This window comes from Protopterus annectens, chromosome 4.part1 (genome assembly GCF_019279795.1).
Source record: "Protopterus annectens isolate FY-2018-M chromosome 4.part1, PAN1.0, whole genome shotgun sequence".
In the NCBI taxonomy this organism is placed as follows: domain Eukaryota; kingdom Metazoa; phylum Chordata; order Ceratodontiformes; family Protopteridae; genus Protopterus; species Protopterus annectens.
The window spans coordinates 443,847,259-443,875,135 of record NC_056734.1 but is presented as its reverse complement, the minus strand read 5'-3'; the positions used below and the strand labels follow the sequence as shown (position 1 = coordinate 443,875,135).

General features: G+C 39.6%; 1 protein-coding gene across 7 annotated transcripts in view; it reads left to right on the top strand.

Annotated features, from left to right (window-relative positions):
- DOCK10 (dedicator of cytokinesis 10) overlaps positions 1-27,877 on the top strand; it is a 2,344,342-nt gene that overhangs the window by 1,695,720 nt on the left and 620,745 nt on the right. For all 7 annotated transcript variants that reach the window (XM_044070265.1, XM_044070268.1, XM_044070269.1 and 4 more), the window contains exon 26: positions 6,775-6,888. In XM_044070265.1, the coding sequence (XP_043926200.1) occupies positions 6,775-6,888 (114 nt within the window). The remainder of the gene's footprint in view (positions 1-6,774; positions 6,889-27,877) is intronic.

Sequence of the window (27,877 nt, the reverse complement as noted above, 5' to 3'; positions counted from 1 at the left end):
AGGTCCTCATTAACTATACCCACTGATATGTCATCATGTAACTCTTATGGATATCTTTGATTATTTTTACATATTTGTATAATTTTGCATTTTTTAACATTTAAATAAACGTTACTTATCTGAGCCCATTTATAGAGCTCATCAAGATGTTTCTAAATAACTGCCTGATCTTCAGTTGTGCTAACCATATTAACAATTTTGGAGTCATCTGCAAATTTGGTAATAGAACATTTATTAGTAGTAGGTAACAATGACATAAAATCATGGACTTAAAACAGGTCCCTATGGGGCACACTCTGTGAATAATATTATTGTGATTTTATTCCACCTTAGCTGTACTCCAGATTTTCTACCATCCAGCCAAGTTGCAATCCATCTGATAATATATGTTTTAAAGCCCCTCTTCTTAAGTGCTGCTGTAATAAATGTTTAAGAATCTGAATCAAGGCCTTTTACAAATCCATGATAATGATATCCGTATTGTGTGCTAGGATCACATCTAAATACAGTAAACTCTAAGTTAACTGGAACTCAAGCAACCAGAACTATCAAACAATCAGAAAAAAAAAACAAGATACATTACAGTATGAACAATTCAGTTTTTCATGTGTTGCACTTTCCCCTCCTCTTCCCCGGCAGAAACATACCTTACATTTTTAGAGTTTTAGAGTTTTAAAAAGGAAGGTACAAATAAATTCTCTTCCACAACCTGAGAATAAGTCAAACCAAACAAGTCATATCGCTAAAATGTAACACTCGCTCCACACCCACTCAGTCAGTTTGCATCAGATTGCCCATTCTCTCTCTGATCTGTCACACACACACACACACACACACACACACACACACACACACACACACACACACTCTTCAGCTTTCATACATCTCTCCGATCTCTCCCACACTTTTGCTTCTGCTTTCATACATGCACTCACTAACTCTTTCCCACTCCAATCTCTCACACACACTCTCTTCAGCATTCATACATCTCTCTGATCTCTCACACACAGTCACTTCTGCTTTTATATATGCATTTACATTCTCTCTCTCTCTCTATTCAATTCCCACTCACTCAACATGCAACTGAAAACCGTTCTGCGTGCCATGCTTTTAAGCAGAAATATAAGTTTAAAATATTATTATTCCAGCCAAGCTTTTAATTGCTATATTTCAGTATTAAAATCAAATCAATACAGTGTTATGGTATGGTATAGTAGGGTCTATATTATAACATTGAAGTTTTTAAACATTGAATGTTATAATATCGATCCCCAAACACCGAAATCTGAAAACATTGAACAGTCAGAATACCGAATTTTTTCCCAGGGAAAAAAATCGCTATTCTGAGAAACATACACACAACACAAACACACACAAAAAACAGCAATCCACACATATACACTTAAATTCCTACACCTAAACCTAAACTAAACTTTACATACACTACTAGTTATCTACTTACCTTCACCCAATCCTAACCCTAAGGTCCATCACTATCATACACTCACCTCACCCGCACCCTAACCCTAACTCACCTAACCTGCCCCCTAACCCTAACCTACACACAACTGCACCCTTACCTGACCCACGCCCTAACCCTAACTCACCTAACCCGCCCCCTAATCCTAACCTACACACAATAGCACACTTACCTGACCCGCGCCCTAACCCTAACTCACCTAACCGACCCCCCTAACCCTAACATCCACACAACCGCACACTTACCTGACCCACTGCCTAACCCTAACTCACCTAACCCGCCCCCTAACCCTAACCTACACACAATCGCACACTTACCTGAACCCAACCCGTAACGTTCCAACATATTGAAAGCTGAAAACAACGAAGCCACAGCAACGGCCCACCGAATTCTTTCCCTGGGAAAGAATTTGGTGTCCTGCACCTTCGCTGTTTTCAGCTTTCGACATTACGGGTTCGATATTATAACATTTGATGTTTAAAAACTTCAATGTTATAATATAGACCCGGTATAGTATAGGGTACAGTATTTGTCAGGTCTGTTTTTAATAGTAACTCTCAAGCAACCAGAAACTACACTTATCCGGCATCTACCAATCCCCATGGGTCTCAGTTAACTGAGAGTTTACTGTAAAATGAAATCATGTTTGCGACACAAGATATCCACCCTCCATGAATCCATGTTGGAAAACATTACCATGATCATTTTTACTTGTGGTTTGTAAATTCTTCACCAATACACTTTCAAAACATTTCCTTAAATGACTTGTAAGACTTAACCTATAGTTCTCAGCTTTGCTAATTAATTCAACCTTAAGAATAGGCAACATATCACCATGTTTTCATAGTTCAGAGATAATACCACTAATCAGGGATTGCTGACATAGTTTTAGTGAAGGATATAATAAATAGGAGTACAGCGTTTCTTGAATAATTCTCAAAAATACCCTTCTAGACCATCAGGCCTTGATGCAGATTTTTGTTTCAAAGCATCAATAAACTGTTTCTGTTAGAGGGGAATGATTTTCAAGATTCAAAATATATTTTGCCCGTGATCTTTTCTTCTCATTCCATTATAACTGTAAAAGATAGTGGTAAAGATAGCAGCCACTTTGCATAAGCGAGTTTACATTATTTCTTGTTCCTTTAGAGTTATGTCTGTTTCAGATCCCTTTCTGCATTCCTTTACATTTGTATAAGTTTCTTTATTAAGACAAGTATGTTCAGTAAGCACATATCTCTTTGTTCTTCTTCCAATGGCAAGTCTTAGTTTTCCAACATTTCTGTATTCCTTCTAGTGTTATTCATAGGTCACTCTTCATCATTAATCCTGTTTTAGCAATTCTTTCCAAATATTAAGTACAAGGGCAGTCTCTGTCAACCAAGAAGGGCAATTTAGATTCTGGCTTCTTACTGTACCTTGACTAGGCATAAAATTCTCAACTAATTTTCCTAATGTGCTACAAATGTCTTCCAATTTGCTTTAGCAATATTCTTGCTAAATTTACTAGCTTAATTCCAGTTATCCATTTGTGACTTAATAACATCATAATCAGCTTTAAAATAATTTTCCAACCAATATGCTCCTTAATTTGAGTTATAGGGTCATAGGTTCATAGGTTGGTACTAGACTATCGGCCCTAGGGCCTATACAAGCCTAGCCATAACAATTCCCTGGCTATTTCTTCCCACACTATTTACTTCCTGGACCCCTGTCTAGCAGGGCGACTGAATTTCCTTTTTCCCATCCAATTATCAAGGTTCCTTTTGGAGAGGGCCAAAGAGGCGCTCTGCTTGACATGTATGGGCAGTCTATTCCAGAGTCTGGGGAGTCCCTGGGTCAGGAACCCCTCCCTCCAGCATGTTTTGTTTATTGTGATGACAAGGTTTAGATCCCTGGAGTGTGTGGCTCTGAGGGATTGGGATTTTTTTAAGTGCAGCATGTCCAACAGCTCTGGGTTTGACATGGCCTTGTATGTTAAGCAGAGATTGCCTCTGAGTAGACAATATGCGACAGAGTATAGCTGGAGTTTTTTAAGGCGGTCAGCATAGGGCATCTGCTTTAGGCCTGTGATTCTTTTAGTGAGGTATTTCTGCAGCCTTTCCAGTTGTTGCAGGTGTCTTGAGAGGTACATACCAAATGGGACATTGTATTCTATAATGGGTCTAATGAGGGAAGAGTACAGTGGGACAATGACCTCTTTTTTCTGGATGAAAAGCCCTTAGTGATGAGGTGTGCCACATAGAAGGATTTCCTGACTGTTGTGGCGATGTGGTTATCGAAGGTGAGACCACTGTCCACCTGTGTCCCTAAGTCTCTTTCACACTTTCGGTATTTAGTGTACTGCCACCTATGTGGTAATTCACGGGTACATGTTTTTTTCCCAAAGGGGGTAACTATACATATCTCTCTCTCTGTCTCTCTGTCTTTCTCCCTCTCTCTATCTCTCTCTCTATCTCTCTGTCTCTCTCTCCTACCATTAAAGCAGATTACTGGATGACCCAGGCTATCCAATGGTGGGCCTGGTTTTCCATCTATTATGCTGGTTTTCAGATGTGATAATACTGCATTGTAATCATTATCAAGACTTGTAGGGAAAAATATACATACTGAGTCATTAACATCAATGACATAGAAAGTATAGTATAGTTAGCCCTTGCTGTTAGCTATCATTGTGTCCCAGCTGATGTCAGGTGCATTTATGTTTTCAACAAGCACAAGGTTAACCCCTTTTACATCTGCTGAGCTCAGTTACACAAACCTTTAAGTAATTCTAAGTGAGAGTAATAATTTCTACCAAAAATGCTGTTAAAAGTCAATACAGATTGCAGATCGTACTCAGGTAAATTGTCACTTATTCTCCTTCACCTCCTACCCTATAATTATGGAATCCTATAAAGCCTCTAGTACCCATAGGGCTAAAAGAGCCCTGTGTACTAAGTTGTCCAACTTCTGCTCACAGTACAGGTGCAACCACTTCATGCTAGACTTCACAGATGCCTTGCTGTCAGTTGATTTAACAATGCAAGTATACATGTGATATCAGAAAATTACATTAGAACAAAACACTGACCCTTTCTTTATCTTATAAATAGTTACACATAATTCCAGTGTTCTTGAGAATAAACAGACTAATAAAAATAACTGCCAAGTATATAGAATATGCTGCCAATACCCAATCGCATACTAGCTGCATTACAAAACAGTCCAGGGTACTTCAAAGTTGCCAAGGAAAATACTTCTGACAGATATGAACGACTTCAGCAGTACTGATTTCATGAATTTTAATTACAGCCTGACTTAGAAATTAAGTGTATTACTGAGTCAGTATTTAAATACCCTAAACATTTTGAGAAATTAAAGGAGAGAGAAGTCATATTTAGCAGTAATGGTTATCCCATCCTTATTTGGCAATAAACTATTTTGTTTTATCTAAATGTATAGAATGTAATAAAATGGTAATAATGTGATAATACATAGTATAAATTATACGTTTTCCATTGCCTAAAAATAACACCATCAATATTGACCTATATGTAAGGAGAATGATGATAGTCTGAGAGAAAATTATGGTAGAAAGAGGGCATTAATCAGTGTTGGTGAGAGAGAGAGAGAGAGAGTGTGAGACAGAGAGAGAGAGACAGAGAGAGAGAGAGACTGAGAGAGAGAAACAGAGAGAGAGAGACATACAGAGACAGAGGGAGATAGAGAGAGAGAGAGAGAGACAGAGAGAGGGAGACTGAGAGAGGGAGACAGAGAGAGAGAGAGACAGACAGAGAGAGAGATGGAGAGAGAGAGAGAGAGAGAGAGACACAGAGAGAGAGAGAGAGATGGAGAGAGAGATGGAGAGAGAGAGAGGGAGGGAGAGAGAGAGAGAGAGACTGAGACAGAGAGAGGGAGACTGAGAGAGGGAGACAGAGACACTCACAGAGACAGAGAGAGAGAGAGACAGAGAGAGGGAGTGAGACAGAGAGAGAGAGTGAGACAGAGAGAGCTAGTGAGACAGAGACAGAGAGAGAGAGACAGAGAGAGAGACTGAGAGAGGGAGACAGAGAGAGAGAGAGACACACAAACAGAGACAGAGAGAGAGAGAGAGAGAAAGACAGAGAGATAGAGTGAGACAGAGAGCGAGAGTGAGACAGAGAGAGAGAGAGAAAGAGACTGACAGACAGAGAAAGAGAGAGGGATGAGGATATTGCTTAACCAATTAATTCACTTATTCCCAAAACCTGTTTATTCAAAAGCAGCTCACTAAAACAGCACTCCACAAAAATGGTGTGTGGGGGGAGGCAAAGTAATTCACATTATGGATACAATGTGCTTCACTTCCATCACCCATTTAGTGAATATAATTAACTCTGAGGTCTCATAACATTTGATAAATTATAACAAGTTTTATGGATTACCTATTCAGCAAGCTGGCCTCAGTTGAATGTGTTTATGACTTTAACGGGGCAAACAGATGATGAGGACAAAATAGCTGTGAAATGAGGTAACATTGTTTGTTGTTTGCCTTTCGGCTTTTCCCGGTTAGGGGTCGCCACAGCGGGACTCCGGTCCACTAATGACTGGCAGTAGATTTTCACGAATGCCGAGGTGCCAGCTTGATGTTCAACCTTCAATGAAGGCACGCCCATTTACACGTCTTTTGAATGTCGACCCAACCGTGAGGAGGACATGCAGACTCCACACAGAAGGCACTCCCCACACTCCAGCTGAGAATCGAACGGAAGAACCATTTGCTGTGAGGCAACAACGCTACCGCTGCACCACCGCGGATGAGGTAACATTATATTGAAAAAAAAGGTGACGATCTTAGAGGAACAGATAATAATAGCCTCATTCTATTAGCATTTATTAATATGGTCAAGTGAGATGAAGAAAATAACTCACGGTACACTAAGTACATAAAACATAGAAAATCAATTTAATTGCTATTGTTTTATTTGCCTTTGACTAAAAGTAACATTTTAGATGGACAACATTTTGTATTATTCCTTAGAATGCTGCTAAATCCAATTGTTTGTACAGTAAACAAATTAGAAACATTTCATACCGACTACAAGCTAAATGTGCCTATCAGGGCTGCTTAACAAACTGACATATGTTATTAGCAGCATTTAAAAGAATGTTTGGAAAAAAAATATTTTTCATTTTAATGTAATGAATGTTAAAAAATACTGAAATATTTTCTCAGAATAATTAAGATGATTTTTATAACAGCTAAAAGTAAAAAATAAAAATAGTATAACTAGCATGCTTAACCTGTTGTTTTCATGTCACCGTCTGCACAGTTTGTCTTCAAGACAGAGATGTCTCTGGAAAGAACGGTTCATGAGGAGTTGGCCAAGAGCATGAATTCTTTATTGAAAACAAATGACATCCAGCTAGTAAAGCGTGTCCTGAAGGTAAATATTATAACTGCATCTATTTATGAAAAGAAACAATTACATATTATGGCACAGAGTCATATTTTGTTGATTGCTGTTTGTTGTTTTATGTTGAAAGTTGAGGAAACAGCATTTCCAGGGGGTGTATTTTCAATCTCCCTGATTTTTGTGGAACATCTCTCTGTTTTACAAACACCTTGCAGTCTACCTGGGTTTTGGAGAAATTATTATCTTCCCAAAGGATCTTGTGGGGTATCTTACAGCCAGCGACCACAAAGACAACTTTGTCTCTTGTGTTACCATTAGAGATGTCCTCTTGTATGTCACCACCAGCAGTGCAGAAGGCAGTTTCACAGGGGAGATGCAGAGGAGGAAGCATGGGGCAAAGAAAGGAAGGGAAATGGTGGAAGAAGGTGAAAGAGAGGTAAGGTGCCTGTCTAGAACCATAGTTAGGAGGGACAAGGAGTGAGTCACTATAGTCAAAAGAGCAGCTGCACTCGGAAAAAAGCTGGATGTTATTTAACATTTGAGATGGATGACCTGGTTGCAGATGAAGAAGCCATGGAAGAGTTTGTAAAATCAGGCATTGGATTTAGACAAATAGCAGACACAATAATACATTCTGAGGTGCTACCTGTCCATGGCATGGACTTATAGGTTCATAGGTTAGCACGAGGCTATCAGCCCTAGGGCCTATACAAGCCTAGCCATAACAATTCCCTGACTATTTCTTCCCACAGTATTTACTTCCCTGGATCCCTGTCTAGCAGAGCGACTGACGTGATCCCCGGGGTGAATTTTCTATCTTCTATCCAATCATCAAGGTTCTTTTTGAAGAGGGCCAAAGAGGCACTCTGCTTGACATGTATAGGAAGTCTGTCCCAGAGTCTGGGGAGTCTCTGGGTCAGGAACCTATCCCTCCAGCATGTTTTGTTCATTGTGATGACAAGGTTTAGAACCCTGGAGCATGTGTTTCTGAGGGATTGGGATTTCTTTTAGTGTAGCATGTCCAGCAGCTCTGGGTTTGACATGGCCTTGTATGTTAAGCAGAGATCGCCTCTGAGTAGACAATATGCCACAGAGCATAGCTGGAATTTTTTTAGATGGGCAGCATAAGGCATATGCTTTAGGCCTGTGATTCTTTTAGTGAGATATTTCTGCAGCCTTTCCAGTTGTTGCAGATGTCTTGAGAGGTACATACCAAACGGGGTGTTGTATTCTATAATGGGTCTAATGAGGGATGAGTACAGAGGGACAATGACCTCCTTTTTTCTGGATGAAAAGCCCTTAGTGATGAGGTGTACCACATAGAAGGATTTCCTGACTGTTGTGGCGATGTGGGTAACGAAGGTGAGACCACTGTCCACCTGTGTCCCTAAGTCTCTTATCACACTTCCGGTGTTTAGTGTACTGCCACCTATGTGATAATTTATGGCTACATGTTTTTTCCCAAAAGGGATAACTATACATTTCTTGGCATTGAGCTTAAGGCCATGGCTCTGGCACCAAGCATCTGTTTCTGTAAGGTCTTTTTGTAGAATATCCACATCATTTGGGGATTCAATAATGGCTCCCAGTATGCAGTCATCTGTGAAATATGTTAGCCAGAGTCCCTTAGTGTTGGCCTGTACTTCAGAGAAGTAGATGCCAAACAAGAGCGGTCCCAGGACTGAACCCTGAGGTACTCCACTTGTCACTTGTCGGGAGCTGGATTTGGAGTTGGCTACTTTTGCAGTATGTCAGTAAGCCATTTGGCAACCCATCAAGTGACATAGGGATTAATGCTCAGCTTAGTAAGCTTATCTATGATTCTAGAGCAAGGGATGGTGTCAAAGGCCTTGGCGAGGTTCAGATAGGCTGTGTGGACCACCTTACCCTTGTCCCCAGCTCTGGAGACTGATTCGAAGACGTCAGTCAGGTTCAGGAGACAAGATCATCCCTTCACAAACCCAAACTGCCTGGGGTCCAGTGTTTGAAGGCTGCCAGTGTCTTTGTTTATAAGTTCCATGATAATACATTCCATGGCCTTGCAGATCAGGCTCATCAACTGATGGGGTGGTAGTTTCCAGGATACAAGGTGGATCCCCCCTTGTGAAGTGGGATAACTGTAGCTGTGCACCACTCAGTGGGCACAAAGTCTGAGGTGAGGCTATGATTAAACATGACACATAGGTGAGGTGCCAGTTCATATTGTGGTTCATGTAGTACACAGCCTGGGATGTCATCTGGTCCCATGGATGCTGTATTCTTAGGTTTGGAGAGTGCGTTTTGTACCTGTGTGGCCGTTATTACCGGAATTTGGCAATCTTTTGGTATTGAGATGGGCCCTTTAGGAGGTGAGGGGGGGGGAGTTTGCACTGAATTGATCTGCCAGGATATTGGCAATATCCTTGGGATCAGTATATTTAATGCCATTCTGTTGTAGCTCAGAGCAAATCTGAGCAATGCCATTTAGGTTCTTGACATAGCTATAGAATGCCTTGTGGTTGTCTTTGGAATCTTTGGCAATTATATTTTCGTAACTAGCTTTGGAGAATTTTATGAAGGATCTCAGCTTCTTACTGAGGCTGGTAAGGGAGTTTTTTTGCATCCTGGGATTTTCCTCTTTTCTGCAACAGTTTCTTCCTTTTGTTGTAAAGTTTGTTTATTGCAGGGGACCACCAGATTGGCTTCCTTTTTTTGGAGGAGAGCATCTTGGTTCTATTTGGGATGGCATGATTCATGCACGAGTGGATGTGCTCGTACAGTGCCTTAGTGTAGGATTCAGTGGTCGAACTTTCAGTTCCCATCTGCATGGGTGTCATGAAGTTTGTCACTTCTGACTTGAGTAGCATGAAGTTGGCTTTGAAGAAGTTTTTTACAGAGGTTTCCATACTCGGGGGTGGGAGTGGGTTGTGGATGTCAAGGGTGGTTAGCTTAAGACCTGACCAATGAGGGGGTGACCATAGGTGTGGAGCATAGATTTCCCATGTTGGTAATGATCAGGTCTAGGATACTGGAGCCCCTGGTGGGACTAAGGATTAGTTGATCCAGGGCATTGGAATTTATGAATTCCAAGAACCATTGGGCAAAGGTGTTAGTACATGAGTAGTTTTCCTAGTTAATGGTAGGGTAGTTTAAATCACCCAGTTTTAGGGTGTTTGATTGTATCTTAATATTTTCCAGTATGTTTAGAAAGGTGTAGTGAGAATCTTGAGGCATGGTGGGGGATCTGTAGCAAGCTACAATTTGGATTGCAGTCTTACCTAGTGTTAGTTACACCTGGAAAATTTTAGACGCATTGTGTTGGGCAACTAGCCTAGTGGTGTGAATATCCTTGGTGAATATGGACACTCCTCCAACATTAGTGTTTCGGCCCTGGTTTGGTGGCTGAAAAGTGTGGTAAAAGTTGTATCTTCATATTGCAGGGGTGCTCTCTGGAGCCTTGAACCAGGTCTCAGTTGCTGCACAGATATCAATGTTCTCCATTTTTAGGAGTGCATCGAGAGAGTGCATTTTGAGGTTTAGACTTCTAGCATTGAGTAGCATCACCTTCAGATTTTTCATGCTTGTACCTGTTACAGTGGTGGTTTTGTCCTTTAAACTTTGACTAAAAAAGGCAGTATATCTGTCATGGTTTAGTGGTAAATCACCCTGTCTAGGGTGTGCAGGGTCCTTGGGTTCAAGTCTTGCAAGATCTGTTTATTAAGGGGGTGCGTGATTGGCATAATGGTTAAGGTGTTTACCTTATAGACCCAAGGTGCAGAATTTGATTCTTACATGGGGTAATTGGCTAGGCTTAAAATAGTCCATAAGGACAGTTAGCCTAGTAATAATCTATGAACCTATCTATGTTGGGAGGGTGGCCTAATGGTTAAGGTGTGTGCCTTACAAACACAAGGTACAGGGTTTGAGTCTCACAGGGGATAATTGGCTAGGCTTAAAATGGCTCACAAGGGCAGTTAGCCTAGTACTAATCTATGAACCTATGAACCTATAGGGGAGGCAAGAGCCTTAGCCACTAACCTGAATCCCAGGGGAGTCATGTGCAGACCATCTCTGGCAAAGCATCATGGTCTGTCGATCATGTCATCCCAGGGATGCAGATACTGGATCCCCTTTGAATGACACCAGAAGCTTAGCCAATTGCTGAATCAATCATTTTGTCCTTATAGTGTGTTATCATTCTGGGCGAAGGCAGGATGCTACTCAGGGCTAGGGTTATACCTGCCTGGCCACATGATCCGAGAGCTCTTCCATCTTTCTTTTCATGTAGTCCAGGAAGGTACTTCTCAAGTCATTCACTCCAACATGGACAATGACAGAGTCATATTTGTACTTGTGTTGTGGAGTGATTTGACTTAAACAAATAGCAGATGCAATAATACATTCTGAGGTGCTACCTGTCCTTGGCATGGTCATAGACAAATAGCAGACACAGTAATACATTCTGAGGTGCTACCTGTCCATGACATGGATGAGACTAGAACAAACAGAACAGAGGGTTTCAGAATGCATCTGAACATTGATGCAGATTACAGGAATTTGGTACAAGTGAGCAGGAGTGGCCTTAGGTCAACTGGTGCCCACCACACCACCCGGTGCCCCCATCCTGGTCTACCTACACCAAATAAATACTGGAAAAGCACCCCTGTTAGAGTGGTGCACTAGGCGACTGCCTAGTTGGCCTATGCCTAAGGCCGGCTATGCAAGTGAGGGTTTGAAATTGACATACAGGGTTGCATATCCGTAATGGCATGATGGTCTGTATATGTCCAGGAGGGATCCAGGCTTCAAGGGATAATTCAAGTGCTTCACCAGTCAAGATTTAAACTTCTGATGGAGTGAGGCCTGGAAAAATCCAAGACATATCTTAGCAGCTTCCTTGAATTATCAGTGCAGTTTCTGGTCTATGTTGGATAGTTGATGATATGACATATATTATGTGTTCCTGAGGTATGTTGTGCATTAAATGCTACCACACATGATTTATATGTTCCTCATTTATGCTGTGTATGTCAGGCCACACATATGATTGTCTTCCTTACATATGGTATGTATGTGATGATACCACACATCTGTTGATGTAATGTCCCCAGTTAGATGCAACCCCTGTGATGTTCATTAATCACATCAGTAACTTTTCTTCTGGCTATGCATATTTTACTTTCTTACCATAATAATGCAGTTAGATTGAATGCCATGCATTTGGTTGCAACTCTGACACAAGTGGAAGTAAATTCTCAAGGCTAGAAGTTTGAAAAGTAGTAAAGAATGTGAACAAAATAAAAGTGAAGCAGCAGGCAGGATTAAATTTTTCTGATGCAAATATGAAAGGTGGTCTTATTAGTACTGAATAAATAAGAAATCATTGCCATTAGAGTAATATTTAAGTAATTATGTAATCAGTAATTATGTTAACAAACAAGTTAAAGAGAATGATTTTTCTTCACGTATGATTTATTTTAAGACAGTAGAACTGCTTTTAGCTAAGGAACTATTTATTAAAATAGATTCTGGAGTGAGTCATATAGTATTTATGCACATGAATTATTTATACAATACAAATAAAAGGTGTTTTTTATGAGACGATTTATTAATTATATCTTGAGAACTCTCTGTATAAACAGTATATATAAAGCCATACAAACTGATCTTTCATGTACTAAACTATGTAGTGGTCACAAAAGGCAACAATTTATAAATAGCTGCTTTTATGCAGAAGTGATTATTATTATAGAATGCAGCTGTTTAACAGCAGAAGTTTTTATTGATTAGGTCCAGATACCTACATACCGGTGATAATCTAAAGAAAACATCCGCACTTTGCATGAAGAAAAAGATTAGTACTGGTAGTATATAGAAACAATACACAAAGAGTATTTTTTTTACATAAAAATTAGTACTGGTAGTATATAGAAACAATGCACAAAGAGTATTTTTTTTACATAAAGATTAGTACTGGTAGTATATAGAAACAATGCACAAAGAGTATTTTTTTTTACATAAAGATTAGTACTGGTAGTATATAGAAACAATACACAAAGAGTATTTTTTTACATAAAGATTAGTACTGGTAGTATATAGAAACAATACACAAAGAGTATTTTTTTACATAAAGATTAGTACTGGTAGTATATAGAAACAATACACAAAGAGTATTTTTTTTTACATAAAGATTAGTACTGGTAGAATATAGAAACAATTCACAAAGAGTATTTTTTTTTACATAAAGATTAGTACTGGTAGTATATAGAAACAATACACAAAGAGTATTTTTTTACATAAAGATTAGTACTGGTAGTATATAGAAACAATACACAAAGAGTATTTTTTTACATAAAGATTAGTACTGGTAGTATATAGAAACAATACACAAAGAGTATTTTTTTACATAAAGATTAGTACTGGTAGTATATAGAAACAATACACAAAGAGTATTTTTTTACATAAAGATTAGTACTGGTAGTATATAGAAACAATACACAAAGAGTATTTTTTTTTACATAAAGACGAGTGCTGGTAATTTTGTATGATAAGGAAGCTATTTACTAAGTTCACAGTTGAAAAATTCATGCAGTGTAGTTAACAGCAGAAAAAAATATTTATAAAAGCAGAGTTTGGTGTACAAAATTATGCGTTGTTTGATAAGTGGCTTTGTCCATAACTGCAAACATATAGTAGAAGAAGAACCAGTTATAGAGTGAATTTTACAAACTACATTGAACTAAATAATAAGTGTAATAAAAGACCCTGAAAGTGAAGGCAGTCAGTTAAGAAATGTGAATGCTCTCGATGCTAGCATGGAAAACTGGTCAGCCTATGTTAAAAGAGTAAGAAATTTACTGAGAAGAGAACAAAACTAAAAATAAAAAGAAGGCCCCAGGAAGGGTTAGTATGACTGGGTGCAAAAATGTACACTTTGATTAATGCCTGATAAACTTGCATCAAAACAGGACACCAGAGAAACATCAAAAGACAGTATGTGCCCAAATCTAGTACTGATTGCTGAATGATCCATAACAGAAATTAATGTAGAAATTACTGTATTTCTCAGCATTTTGCAGAACAGCATTGGTTAACAGACCATCATAGGTTAGTACTAAGCTAACTGCCCTTGTGAGCCATTTTAAGCCTAACCAATTATCCCTTGTGGGACTCAAACCCTGCACCTTGTGTTTGTAAGGCAAACACCTTAACCATTAGGCCACCCTCCCAACCTCTGATTGATGTATTATAGTTTCCTGGGTTAGAGTGCCATGCTTGCATCTTGTTGGACTTGCTTGTAATTACCTATGCACACATTTTCTGTTTCAAATGTCTGTATGAAAACTGTGTTTCAAGATCTCTCTTTCTTATCTTTGAGGGATAAGCCCCTAACTTTGCCTCCATCTTGCTTGACTATTGGCTGACTTTTTCTTAACTCTGACTCATGAGTCATAATATAATGTCATTGCTTCTTTTACCATCCAACATTTATTGCTCTTTAAATTTCCTTCTGCCTCTTCTATCATTGTTTTGGAACCTTGGGGCTTCTCATGAATACTTCTCTTATTTTCGTCAGACGTCTCTTTTCTGTCCTTTATCTTTTCTTTACTAAAATTTAGTTTGTTCTACACCTCTCTGCCAACTTTACTGCATTTAGTTTGTTTGTGAAACTGTAACTGTCTGAGAAAACTCACATGTAGATTCGTAGTGTTTTGCCTGCCGTCTTTGCTTCTTCTAAACAGCTGTACTGTAACTGAGTCTGGAGTAGCATGTCCCTTGTGTTTCCAAAGCATGTGTTAGACTAATGTTCCTATTGCATAAAATTGTTTTACTGACAGCATAACACATAAAGACTCCTCCTGTGGTGTTGTTGATATTTCCTGCTACACTCCTTTTCCATCCCCGATTCCCCAGCCCCATTACACTTTTAGGATCTGTTCTCCACCCAGAATTCCACCTACTTCCCACCCCTCTTAAAGGCACATGCATACATGTAGACACACCCTAGCCACAAGAATACACATACAATTCCTAAGCCATCAGTATGCATTTAAGCGCTTAAACTTTCTTTCCTCTCCTGTATTTACTAACCACAGTGATCACAACTTACACTATCCACCTCACTCAGCTATCTGCTTCTACTCCTCCTATATTTATACCCCAGTGTTCTAGTTCCTGTTTTTCAGACAGATCTCTCTCTACAAACCTGCATATCATGACTCTCTTAAATATTATTGCATCCTGACTCTTCCTGTTTTATCACTTTACAACTTACAATGCATCAATCATGTACACATTTCTCCCACTATGTGTTCCACCTCTAACCATTCAAATCTCCCCACTTCACCACTAATCTTTTCCAGTATATACAAAGACTCACCCAATCTTTAGTTTAAATTCAAATTTCTAAACCCTAACACGTACCACATCAAAATAAAACTAACTGCTAAAGTTAAACCAAAACAAGCTTATCAAACATACCCATTTTTCTAAGTCTTACTACTCTGTGGTGATATTCATTCCAACTCCAGCCCCTTCTTCCATCTTGACTCCTCAGTAGCCTCCAAAACTCATTTCAAACCAACCCCACCTACTCAAACTAACCATATCCTTCCAAAACATGGACCACACCACCATCACCAAAACCATCAAAATCCAACCCACCTGTCTCAAACTCATCCAAACAACTTAAATTCATTTCTTTAAATATTAGTAACATCTATACTAAAATTTCAGAAGTCCATGCTTGGATCTCCCACAATACACTAGATATTCTTGCCATAACTGAAACATGGCAAAAACATCTAAGTAGTCTATACGCTGCTGAGTACAGTAACAGCGACTTCACTCTGTCAATGTATGACATGTGTGGAGACTAAATCTCTGAGGTCTCTCAAGTTGCTACAGTGTCTGGTATGGTAGGAGCATTATATTCAATAATAGGCCTGTTGAGGAATGAGTACAGGGTGTTATAACCTCTTTTGCTCTTGAGGTGATGCCTTTACTAATCAGGTGAGTGATGTTGAATGCCTTCCTCACCACAGTAGACACATGGTGGTCAAAGTTGAGGACACAGTCAACTTGTATTCCAAGGTTTCTCACTCCTGAATTGGTCCTTAGGGTATTATTGTTTATTTTGTAATCAGCAGGGTCATTCTTTTACCAAAGAGAATGATGATGCATTTTTTAGCACTTAGTTTAAGACCATGGCTTTGGCACCAATCATTGGTCTGTGTAAGCCCCTTTTGAAGTACGCTGACATCGTTAAGGGATTCAGTTATAGCACAGAATTTGCAGTCATCCGCAGACTTGGTTAGACACAGCCCCTCCATTTTGGCCTGGACTTCCGGGAAGTATATACCTAACAAGAGGGGACCCAACACTGCCCTTATGGGACCCCACTGGTAACAGGTCTGCTATTAGAGGTAAAGTCTCCCACTTTGACAGAGTGTTATCGATCTGCGAGCCAGTTTGCAACCCACCTGACAACATAGGGGTTCATATTTAACTGGGTTAGTTTGTCAATGATGCCTGAATGTGGAATAGTGTCAGAGGCCTTGGCCAAGTCAAGATAGGCAGTGTGCATGGCTTTGCCCTCATCTGGGGCTCTGGTCACAATCTTCAAGAAGTCCACCAGGTTTAGCAGACATGACCTGCCCTTGATAAAACCAAACTGGGATAGATCCGGGGTTTGGAGGTCACCTATATCCTTATTTATGAGGTCCACTATGATTCATTCCATTACCTTACAGATGAGACTGGTTAAACTTATGGGTCTGTAGTTACCTGGGACTGTTGCCCTTGTGGAGGGAGATCACATTCGCTGCTTTCCATTAATTGGGGATGAAGTAAGTACTCATGCTATGGTTGAATACAGTTCCAAATGGAATAGATAGCTCTTGTTTTAGAACATTAAGAATGCAGCCCGGAATGACATCTGGTCCAATGGAGGCTGTGTTCTTAGCCTTGGAGAGAGCATTAATGACTTGCTCTTTGAAGATGCAGGGAGGAGGAGATGATAAAGACATGGTTTGTGATATGCTTGGGGGATATGGTGGTGAAATTGTCACCAAACCTGTCGGCTAGCAGGTTTGCAATTTCTGCTGGGTCAGTGTGTGTGTGAAGCCATCCACAATTAGTTCAGTACACATCTGAGCCCTACCTTTTAGGTTGCATACATAGCTGAAGAAAGCCTTATGGTTATCCTTGGCTATGGCTGCTAAATTTTTCCTCATAGTTGCTCTTTGAACATTTACGAGTTGTCTTATTTGCTCGTTTAGGCTGAGGAGGTTGCTCTTCCAGTTCTGGGATTTTACTTTTGTATTTTTAGACAGCAGCTTCTTTCGCTTATTGTATAATTTATCAGTGCTAGATGTCCACCTGGATGGTTTGTTTTTTCTTAAGGATCTTGCTTTAATCCTATCTGGCACAGCTGTGTCTATACATTTCTATAGATGTTTGTACAGGGCATCAGTGTATACCTTTATATAGTCGTCAATGCTGTCTGTGGAAACTGGAGCTTGGAAGTTGATTATACCTTCCCTTAGGAGGGCATAGTTAGCTTTGGTGAGGTTTTTTAGCCTGACTTCTCTGTTATTGAGTTCTGGTGCTACTGCTACTTCAAAAATGTCAGATTTAACCAGTGTGGGCCATACACTTGAGGTGTTGCATCAGTCAGTCATATTGGTGAGGACCAGGTCTAGAATATTGGAGCTCCTTGTGGGTTCATGCACTATTTCTTCCAGGGCATTTAAGATAACAAAGTTCTGGAACTTTTGTGCGAGTGAGTTTGAGCTCATATATGTTTCCCATTTAATGGAAGGATAGTTGAAGTCACCTGTGGCTAGGGTGTTAGATTGTACCTTAATTGTCCCAAGTTGGTCTAAATAAGCTGTGTGGGCATCTTGGTTCATGGAAGGGGACCTGTAACTAATGATGACCTGAAGGGGGGTCTTTACCATGGACTTGGAGTAGCTCCATAGAGTTTTCTTGTCTAACCAGTCTAGTTGTATGTAATTACCTTTAATGAAGATAGACACACCTCATCCTTTGGTTTTCATATCTTCAGTTTGTTGTCTGAAAGTGTGGAAGACATTGTAGCCTTGCAAGGCTGGGGTACTTTCTGCAGCCTTGAGCCAGATTTCTGTGACTGAAGAGATGTCAACATCTTCCAGGGAGAGGAGCACTTCCAGAGAGTACAATTTCTGATTTAAAATCCTGGCATTCAGCAGCATGACCCTTAGTTTCTTTGTGTTTGATATTTTCACACTGGGAATTTTGTTGTTGTGACCTTGCCTAAAAAATGCATTATGGGGGAGGCAAGTGCCTAAGCCAGCAAGCAAAAGCCTAGAGGTGCCAGGTGAAGACCATCCCTGGCAAAACAGTGTTCTCATCATCTATCCACCATGTTGTCCCAGGCTGACAGGAACTGGTTACCCTTAGCATGACACCAGAAACTAAGACAATTATTGAAGTCAATCGTTTTCTGTTTATACTGTGGTATCATTCTAGGTGAGGGTAAAATGCTGCTCAAAGCTAGAGACTTAGCTGCCTGGGACACATATTCAGAGAGCTCAGTCATGTCTATCTTTCTATAGTCCAGAGCGGTGCATCTCAAGTAGCCCACACCAACATGAAGTATGATGGAGTCCTAACAGTACTTGTTGAGAGTCCTGAGTGCATGTGTGATCTGGTGAATCCTTGCATCAGACAGGAAGCTGACCGTAACCTTCTCCTTGTTCAACCTGGCGAGTGGGGCATCTGTATGTCACTATAGAGTCACCTATAACTAATATTTGGAATAGTTGTACATTCTCCTAAGGGCTTATGTGATGAGACACAGTTGCTAGCATTTTTGTGTGTATTGGATGCTTTGAGGGTTATGTTAGGTGTAGCATTTTTGTGTTTTGGAGGTCTCTGGTATTCATGGTGTTTTCTGGAAAGTACCGTTACAGATGAAAGGTTATGTGTTGGGTGCATATTACGAATAGGAGTTGTGTGTGAGCTGACAACCTGTTTTGTGCTGCTGTTCTGGGTGTGAGAGAGCAGTGATTCCAGATTCTTAGTGTAGGAGCATCTCTCGCAAATTGGACTTGAGTGATTTAGGAGTAAGGGGTTGTCAGTGTGCATGAAGCAGTTGCTACATTGCATCAAAAAAAACATGTCCACCAGGCTAGCAGGAGAAATATAGGAAAACTGACAGTCCATAATGCAAGGTTTGAATCTGATATCTCAGCAGATAAGGAGAAAAAGATGGGGGTATCAGGCAGGAAGCTATTTTAGGGTGATTAACCTATGAGGTATACAGTAGAAGGTCTATAAAAGAGGGGATCTATAGGGTCTGATGTTGATAGGTAAGAGGTAAAATTTCTGCTGGGTGGTTCACTGAACAGCTGAGAACTATTCAAGAACTGCTTGATAACAGCCACTTCTAATGAAAAATACTTCTGTTGGCACTTTTGCATCTGTAACCACCAATAGTTACCCCCTCTGCTTGGTGGTGCACGATGGTGTACTACATGCAAGAAAGAGTAAAGCAGCTAATACAAAGAAACTGATGAAACAGCTCAAACTAAGCCCTGAAGCAGTAACCTTCAATTAGATAGTTCTACTGTGTGCTCCTGCCACGAGGGTACAGAGAGGCTTCTCAAAAAAGATGATTTGTAGTGCTCAGTCTGCAAACAGAACTGAATTCAGCTGATCTGAATCCAGTCTATACTATGGCCAACAGAAGTGCAATGAAACAACAGAAAAAAAGTGGGATTTTTTTTTTTATTAAATAAACAATAATGTAAAAAAACAGCAAAACTTTTCTTGAATTAACAATAGCAACAGAATAAAACAGCAGAAACAGATTGTTTCTTAAACTAAGTAAAAGCAGCAGTTAGTGTGAAATGCAGTCAAAGTACAACAAATGCAGTAGTAAAATACAGTACAAGCAGCAGTAACAGTACAGTTCTTTTTAAACTGCTGAAGTACAGTCACAGTATATGAGAAGTGCAAAGAAAAAATAATTAGATCCCTTTTGTGAGTCTCACAAAAATAAAATAAAATAAAAAGAAAGACCAGGTAGACACCTACAGCCACTAGATGAATAATCTCAGTCCTCCTAATATAAAAGCACAGTAAGAATGTGTCCAGAGTGAAGTGCTACCACAAACAAACTTAAAGATATGGATACAGCAGTGTACCTTAAACAGCTCCGAAATGTGTGATTTTTTTCAATAAAAGTGCTTTGCTTTGTATAAATGAGCCAAGAGCCACTCAGTTGTACAGAATTTATAAAGGCAGTAAAAAAAGGATAAACTGATTAATAAGCTCTGCAACCAATAAAACTACATGCAGAAATCTCAAGTGTTTCCTCAACCTAGACAGACCAGGCTACCCCCAGTGCACTAGAAGGAAAATTCACTGACCTTGATGAGAAAACAAGTGCTTGCTAGAGTGTAAAATTATACTACATTATCCAAGAACTAGCTAAATAATGAATTCAGATATAGTAAATCAGTACAAAAGACAATAAGAGGCAACATTCACTTTTTTCATATAAACACAAGGAAAGGCAAATAAATAATTCAAATAAAAAAATCAAGGTATCATATGTAATGCAATCAATATTTACAAGAGCTCCTTTGTCAGTGTGCCAATTGCTTCCACGTTTCTCACTTTGCATTTTGTCTCACACACTCTTGATAGACCACCCCCCCCCCAATTCTTACAGTTCAGGGTACAGTAAATGCAGAGATTGATGCCTCAACTGTGATCTCCAGCTAGCAATACCAGCTCAGATGCTGAATGCTACTTCCAAAAAGGAAAGGAAACGGTAGCCTTCCAACAATGTACTAGTTCATGTTAATCACTCTCAGATTTTAATCATTATCAACTCTATAAAATGTCTTCTTCTCTTGTTCATACCCCTTTCATTTCCTGGAAAGTTCACCTGATAACTTTTCTGCAGCATTCCTGATAAATCCCTTCAGAAGCCAGGGATGCCAAATATTTTTCACTACAATCTAAACACCTGGCAAGTTGTCTGTGCAGCTTTCTGTATTAGATATCGAAACCAGTTAATGTTTCAGAATGATATAAGATAAATGTGCCACTTAATAAAATAAAATAAAATAATAAAGTAAAATTGCTAATATTAAATGAAATTAAACACTTTGTTTGCTTATTTCAACAGCTGCACACCTAGATATGATGTCACTAGACAGCCTAATGATCTGTCACCTACAATGTTCCTCCCATCAACAATACTGTTCCACTTTCTGCAAATATGTTAAGCAAACCTTCAGACTCACATTGAAAGCAGTGCCAAGAGGGTCCATTACCTTGTGTCTCAGTGTAATGCCTTACTAATCACAGACTTGTTTTAGAAGTGACAGATTTTGTTTTTGATCCCTACAGCTTGTTAAATTGTAAATGCATTTCATAGGTTCATAGGTTCATAGGTATGTACTAGGCTATCAGCTCTAGGGCCTATATAAGCCTAGCCAAATGAGGTTCCCTGGCTTTCGCCACCCAAAAAAAATTGTTTGCCTGTGCCCCTCTCGAGCAGCACCATAGCAGTGATCCCTGGAGTGAATTTCCTGTTTTCCATCCAATTGTCAAGATTTATCTTAAAGAGGGCTAATGAGGAGCTCTGCTTGACATGAATGGGTAGCCTGTTCCAGAGCATGGGAAGTCTCTGGGACAGGACTCTATCCCTCCAGTATGTTCTGTTTATTGTGGTGACAAGGTTTAGGCCCCTGGAGCATGTGGCTTGGAGAGATTGGGATTTCTTTAAGTGTAGCATGCCCATCAGATCTGGGTTAGACATGGCTTTGTATGTTAGGCAGAGGTCGCCTCTGAGTAGGCGATATGTGACAGAGTAGTGCTGGAGTTTTTTGAGACAGTCTGTGTATGGCATCTGTTTGAGGCTAGCAATCCTCCTAGTGAGGTATTTCTGTGGCCTTTCTAGTTGTTGCAGATGTCTTGCGACATACACATCAAACGGGGCATTGTACTCTATAATGGGTCTGCATAATTACATAAATAATAATAAATTGTTATGATTCCATTTAATAAAATTATGTCTGAAAGATGTAATTTATTTTCTTAATTTCTTGTTATAAGCAAAGAACATTTAAGTTTTAAATATTTTGTATTGTAACAAGTCTTCGATTTAGAAATTGCACTACTTTACATTTCAGTTTGCTGTATTGGCATGTACTGGTTTTATTTGTAAAAAAAGTGGAACTGCATCTGTTGCACAGTTTGTTCACAGGCATACTTCACTTAATCTAAGTTGCTTTGGAATGCACTGCTGAAGAACTTCCCCATAGCACTGTTGTTTGTATGCTTAAGTACCTTACATGTAACAATATTATCATGCCACTCATCCCAGTCCCAGCTTGAAAGCACTCACACAGTATAAGAAATAATTTGTTTGTGAAGCCAAACCATGGCATAGAGGGATAAAGCTCTAACTATGGCCAAGGCAAACTGGGTTCTGTCAGTAGCCAGGGCATCTGAGGTGCTGGCAGAAAGGGATGGGAGTGCCCATCCGGGGAGGTGCACATTGATTGGAAACACTGGCCAACAGAGGTTAGTAGCCCTTGGGTGCACCAATGAATGTAGGTATGGGGGCAGGCAAATAAGGTTAGGTCATAGTATCCCCATCAGCAAGCAATAGCAATTAGCTGGCAACACTGCTGTAGGATGTCCTTAAGATCCTCACTGTCCCCAGCTAACTTGAAGAAGTCCTGGGGATGAAGAAGGAGTGGGAAGATCCACTGGTAGATGTGGCACCTGGATGGCTGTAGACAATGAAGCAGGGTGAAGGGAAGAAAAAAATTAAACTTTAAATTTGCTTAGCATGCTTCACTTCCCAAACAGAGCCATTCAAGTGTATTTATGTCAGATGTTACTGCCATGTCCCTCTGTCGTTGGATATATACTGCCAGGTTCCATATTCGCCAGCATGAGGCTTCCTTACTCTGGTTCACATGTACTTGTCCTCTCCTTGCTTTTGAAGAAGCTTTCTTTATAATGCTGACGTTTGCACGCAGTTTTTGGTCTTCCTAGCTACCAATATGCTTTTTGAATCAAAACACATTTATACAACATACATCAAACAGAAATCACACCAGACCAAGACAAATGTTTGCTGCTGCTTTACTGTAGTTTGAACCGTACCCCCTCACCATGTGCATATATAAATATAACATTTACATTTCTCGACTGCTACCTGCATACATTACAGTTAACAGTAACTAATGAATGGAATGTAAAGATGGAGAGGAAAAAGTGGCAGCAACAGAAGGAGAAAGGATTAAGGATACTCAGATGATCTAAAGTTAAATAAACAGTGTGACAAAGACGTGAAGTAAGGAGACATAGCACAGACATGCAGAGGAACAGATATCATTAGAATGAGTTATAATGCCCCTAGGTAGCTCATTAAAGCTCCATCTAGAATATTTTGTGCATTACTGGAGAACTAATTTTCACTAAAGCATTAACAGAACATAGGCAGTGTGGAGGAGGGATACAAATGGGGCATGCTGCCTTCACCATAAGCTCTACAAGAAAAGATTTCAGAAGCTTAATATTTACTTGAAGGAGAGGAAGGATGGAAATTATATTTACATTCTTAAGCAGAATCTAGAGTCCAAGTATATGCTCTTAAGATATGTAAGAAAAAGAACTGAAAAGACATCATGAGATACAAGGTGGAATGCTCAAAGGAGATTCAGTGAAGTATTGTTTACACTAAAAGATTGATTGGAACAATCTTCATGATGAAGGTAGTCAAGTAAAACAATGTCGGAATTCAAGAATACAGGGGACTCCTATAACACAATCTTTACATGCAAGAAAAACAAATATGCTTTTGGCTATGTGAAATCTGTAGTTTAACCCAAAGTACAAAGTAGGCAGAATAAAAGCACCAATTGGTCTGTATCTTCTGTACAATTACAAATTCATGTTTTGATATACTTGTATTTCATTCTTGTGATATTTCTGTTGCCCTTGTTTCTAGTATATAGCTGTAATAATTTTTGACAGACACATTGTCACACATTTATGACTTTGTTTGGGGTGGTTAGGGATGTGACAATGGATAAGTACAGGACCAGAAATAACTTTTTCCATATCCTAGTGTGCACTCATGGTATTTTGATGTGTTTACAAGCAAAAAGGGACCACATATGACACCAGGAGCCATTAGGCTAAATATTATCTTTAATATCACCCTGTCTGCATCATTCTTTAAACCAGTTCAGACTTATTGAAGACCATTCTTTGTATGGTATGTATATGATCGTCAAAAATGAGATTCATATAAAATAATTCAGTAATTAATGAGTATGATACCCAAAATGCTGTATTACAGTTTATATAAATGTTGCCTTTTGATTTACACTGACCTTTCACTCAGTGTAATTTATCCCACTATAATGCCATTTTTCCTTAAATAGGCACTGTGCCAGAATAACCTGTATGCAGTGAAATGTTTGAATCATATCTCCTTTCTCTATTCACTTTTGATACAGTCATTGATTTCAACAAACTGCAGCTTTCTATGCCAAAGTTTGAAGCCTGTCAAATGAAAAAAGGTAGGCTCTGATAATATGACGTTTTTTGTGGTATGCTTCCTTAGCCAAAGATGCGGTGGTGGTGCTGCGGTAGCGTTGTCGCCTCACAGTTAGACGTTGCCCGTTCGATTCTCAGTTAAAGCGTCTACTGTGTGACGACATGCGTGAATGGGCGTTCCTTCGTTGAAGGTTGTGTGTTAGGCCCGGCAAGCCAGCATGTAAAACTCTACTGCCAATCATTAGTGGACCGGAGTTCCGCTGTGGCGACCCCTAACCGGGAAAAGCCGAAAGACGCGCGTGCGCTTCCTTAGCCAAAGATAAAACTGACGTCTCCCTTCCTTTGCCTGCCTACCCATTGTTCTTTGTAAGACAAAAACACAAAAGTTTGGAAGTGTATTATATTAATGCTTTTCTTTTTTAACACGTTATACTGCTACAAAAATTATACTATTTTTGTAACACAAGTATTTACGAAATGTGGATCTGCAGGTTACTAGAAAGTGAAATTATCTTCTTCTTTCAGCTTTTCCCGGTTAGGGGTCACCACAGTGGATCACCTGTCCGCTCATGATTGGCAGTGGAGTTTTACGGTGTCAAGTTGCCAGCCCGGCACCCAATTTTCCACTGAAGGCACACACATGCACACACTCAAACCTAGGGCCAATTTGGAGTGTCCAATCCACCTATAGCATGTCTTTGGGATGTGAGAGGAAACCGGAGCACCCGGAGGAAACCCACGCAACCACAGGGAGGACATGCAGACTCCATACAGAAGGCACCCCAGCCGAGGATCGAACCGGAGAACCTCTTGCCGTGAGGCGACAATGCTAACCACTGCACCACAAACATTAAGCAGAGTTCGCACTGGAAGTCTGACTTCATGTAAACAGTAGTTAAGGCATTGTTGGTGTAAGCTAAATCCGATATAAAGTGATACATTTTGACAAATAAGCTTAATAATTGAATATACAGAGTGGAAAGTGAAGAAATTCAAATCTCATTATGAATGCTTACATATGGCATGAACTTATATATAGTACACAAGCTGAAATAGAAAAAACAGATTCATTGGTGATTAATGATTATCAATAAATTGATAAAATGTTGAAAACACTGAAACAAAATATATCTCCATATACAAAGATCAACTTAGAACTTTCGTGCTCTGTCTGAATTCTCCCACACTTCAGTAACATTACAGGTGTACTTCTATAACAGCCTGTTGTGTAACTTTCATTTACACATTTAGGACACGTTACACATTGTATACTATTGTTTTTACACGAAGATTAAAAGTATTGCTAAAAAGTGTTCTTGCTGGTAAAATTCCCTATTAACCTGCGAGCAGGATTAGTCACTGCATATCCACACAGTAGGTTCTAGCACTCTGCTTTCATCCTGCTCTGCTGGGGCATGAACTCATGCAATGACAGGCTTCAATTAAACATACCACAGCTGTGGTTATCCTAAAATAATCAGACTCCAGCAATGCAACCTTTTCAAGCATGTCAGAGCAAATTGTAATGTGTGTATATGTAGTGCTACTTACAAGCTTTTCTATCTTTTGTTTTTTGTGGTCAACATAGTTATGACTTCATGACTCATGAAGGTTAATAGTTCATTACTACGTCCTAAACATAGCAACACATCTTCAGACTACCATTTTTTTATTTATACCCGTTAGTTTCCCCTGACAAAATAACAATTATATTGTACTGACATTTGTCACTGGGTTTGGATGTGATCTCTAGAGCTTTGGCACTACAGTCTGTTAAAACTGAACCTCTCCTTCAGTCTTTTTTAAGCTGCTTCCCCACTGAGACATTTTCCTGTGGTCTGTTCATCATTTATCTTGAATTATTGTGAGCAATAGTTAGTTTTCTTTATTATAGAAGCTGCATTATCATAAAAAATACAGTCTGATTCAATGGTTTTGACCATCAGATCATGTTTTACATTAGAGTATACTACTTTGCCGGCATAACTTTCACTTTGAATTTTTAATTCATTGCCTCGGTATTTCTGGTCTCTTATGTGGAAACTGTATGCATGTCACTTTAAATAATGTCTTTGAAGAGACAGAGAAACATTTTTCCACATTTTGTATGTAGATGCACATGTGGTGTGTGTGTGTGTGTGTGTGTGTGTGTGTGTGTGTGTGTGTGTGTGTGTGCGCGCGCACGCGCGCGCATAGGGAGGAGCACAAGTTATTTCATGGGAATATGGCATCACAGATGACAAGTTGTTTCTCCGTACCTCTATGGTGCATCAATGTTTCTCACCTTCATAACTCATTCTGTAAACTGAAATACTGACAAAGAACTTAGAACTCAATGTTAACGTGTTGGTTCTGTGGATAAAACTGCAGTACCCATGAAAAGGAGTTTGAAGTTGGGATCAGGTATTAGAAAAATCATTGGTAAGAGTGAAAGGTTAATGCTGATTTGCCCATCTTAAAGAATGAGAAGCACTGGGTACAAACCTAGTGGCAACCAAAGATGATGCCACAGTGGAACTCTTTAATTTCCTTTCTACTTCTTCTAGCAAGTTGAATTTGGGACTCAGACTTTAACAGCCTTATCATAGTGGTGGCCTTTGCTTTTGGTGGAGGCCTAATTAGTGAAGAAATCCCAGGATGCGGGGAGGAATGGGCATCAGGATAGAGTTGATGGTCAGTACCATGGGAAGACTCCCTACCATTCTTATGGCAAAGTGGTAAAGAGGCTGACTGTGACTCTGATTTGTGGATCTACGACTTGTTGTTGGGGAGAAGTGTCCTTAGAAAAACTCTGCTTACATATGTGTGCAGATGAAAAAGTGCCAGCATTATGCTGACTGGTAGTGTAGAGTGAGAACTTGCTATTAGGGCACCTTATATATGGATGGATAAAAACAGCAGATGTAAGTGAACACGCAAAGCAGGTGGAATGTAACTAACTCCAATTCAACTAACACTTGGTGCTACCATTTCTTTAACTATATTGTCCATCCCTTAACCAGATCAGTTGTGTATCAGCTGCATTTACTGTCTGGCCTCACATGAGGGATTCTATGGGGAGGGTGTGATATAATGTAGCTCTGACTTGTGGATAAAAAATGAAGATGATGAGGGAGAGAATTAAAAAACTAGGTAAATTCATTTAGGTCTGGTACTGTTAAGGCACATTCAATGAAACCAACAAACTAAATAAGGATATCATGGAGAGGAATGAGTCCTCCCTCCATGAATGTTAGCTAAGACATATCTTTTGAGGTAGAAAACTGCAGTTTTGTTTCTAATCAAATGTTCAGCATGCACCCACGTGTATTGCTCACAGCTTTCAGAGCCCTGAAACTGTGTCCCAAACTAACTTCTGTACAATAGAACAAGAGTGTCATTATCGAGGGAAGAAACCGTATGCCCTATTTTTTCTCAAAATTCCTGTTATTAAAATTTTATATTGAAGACAATTAACTAAGTA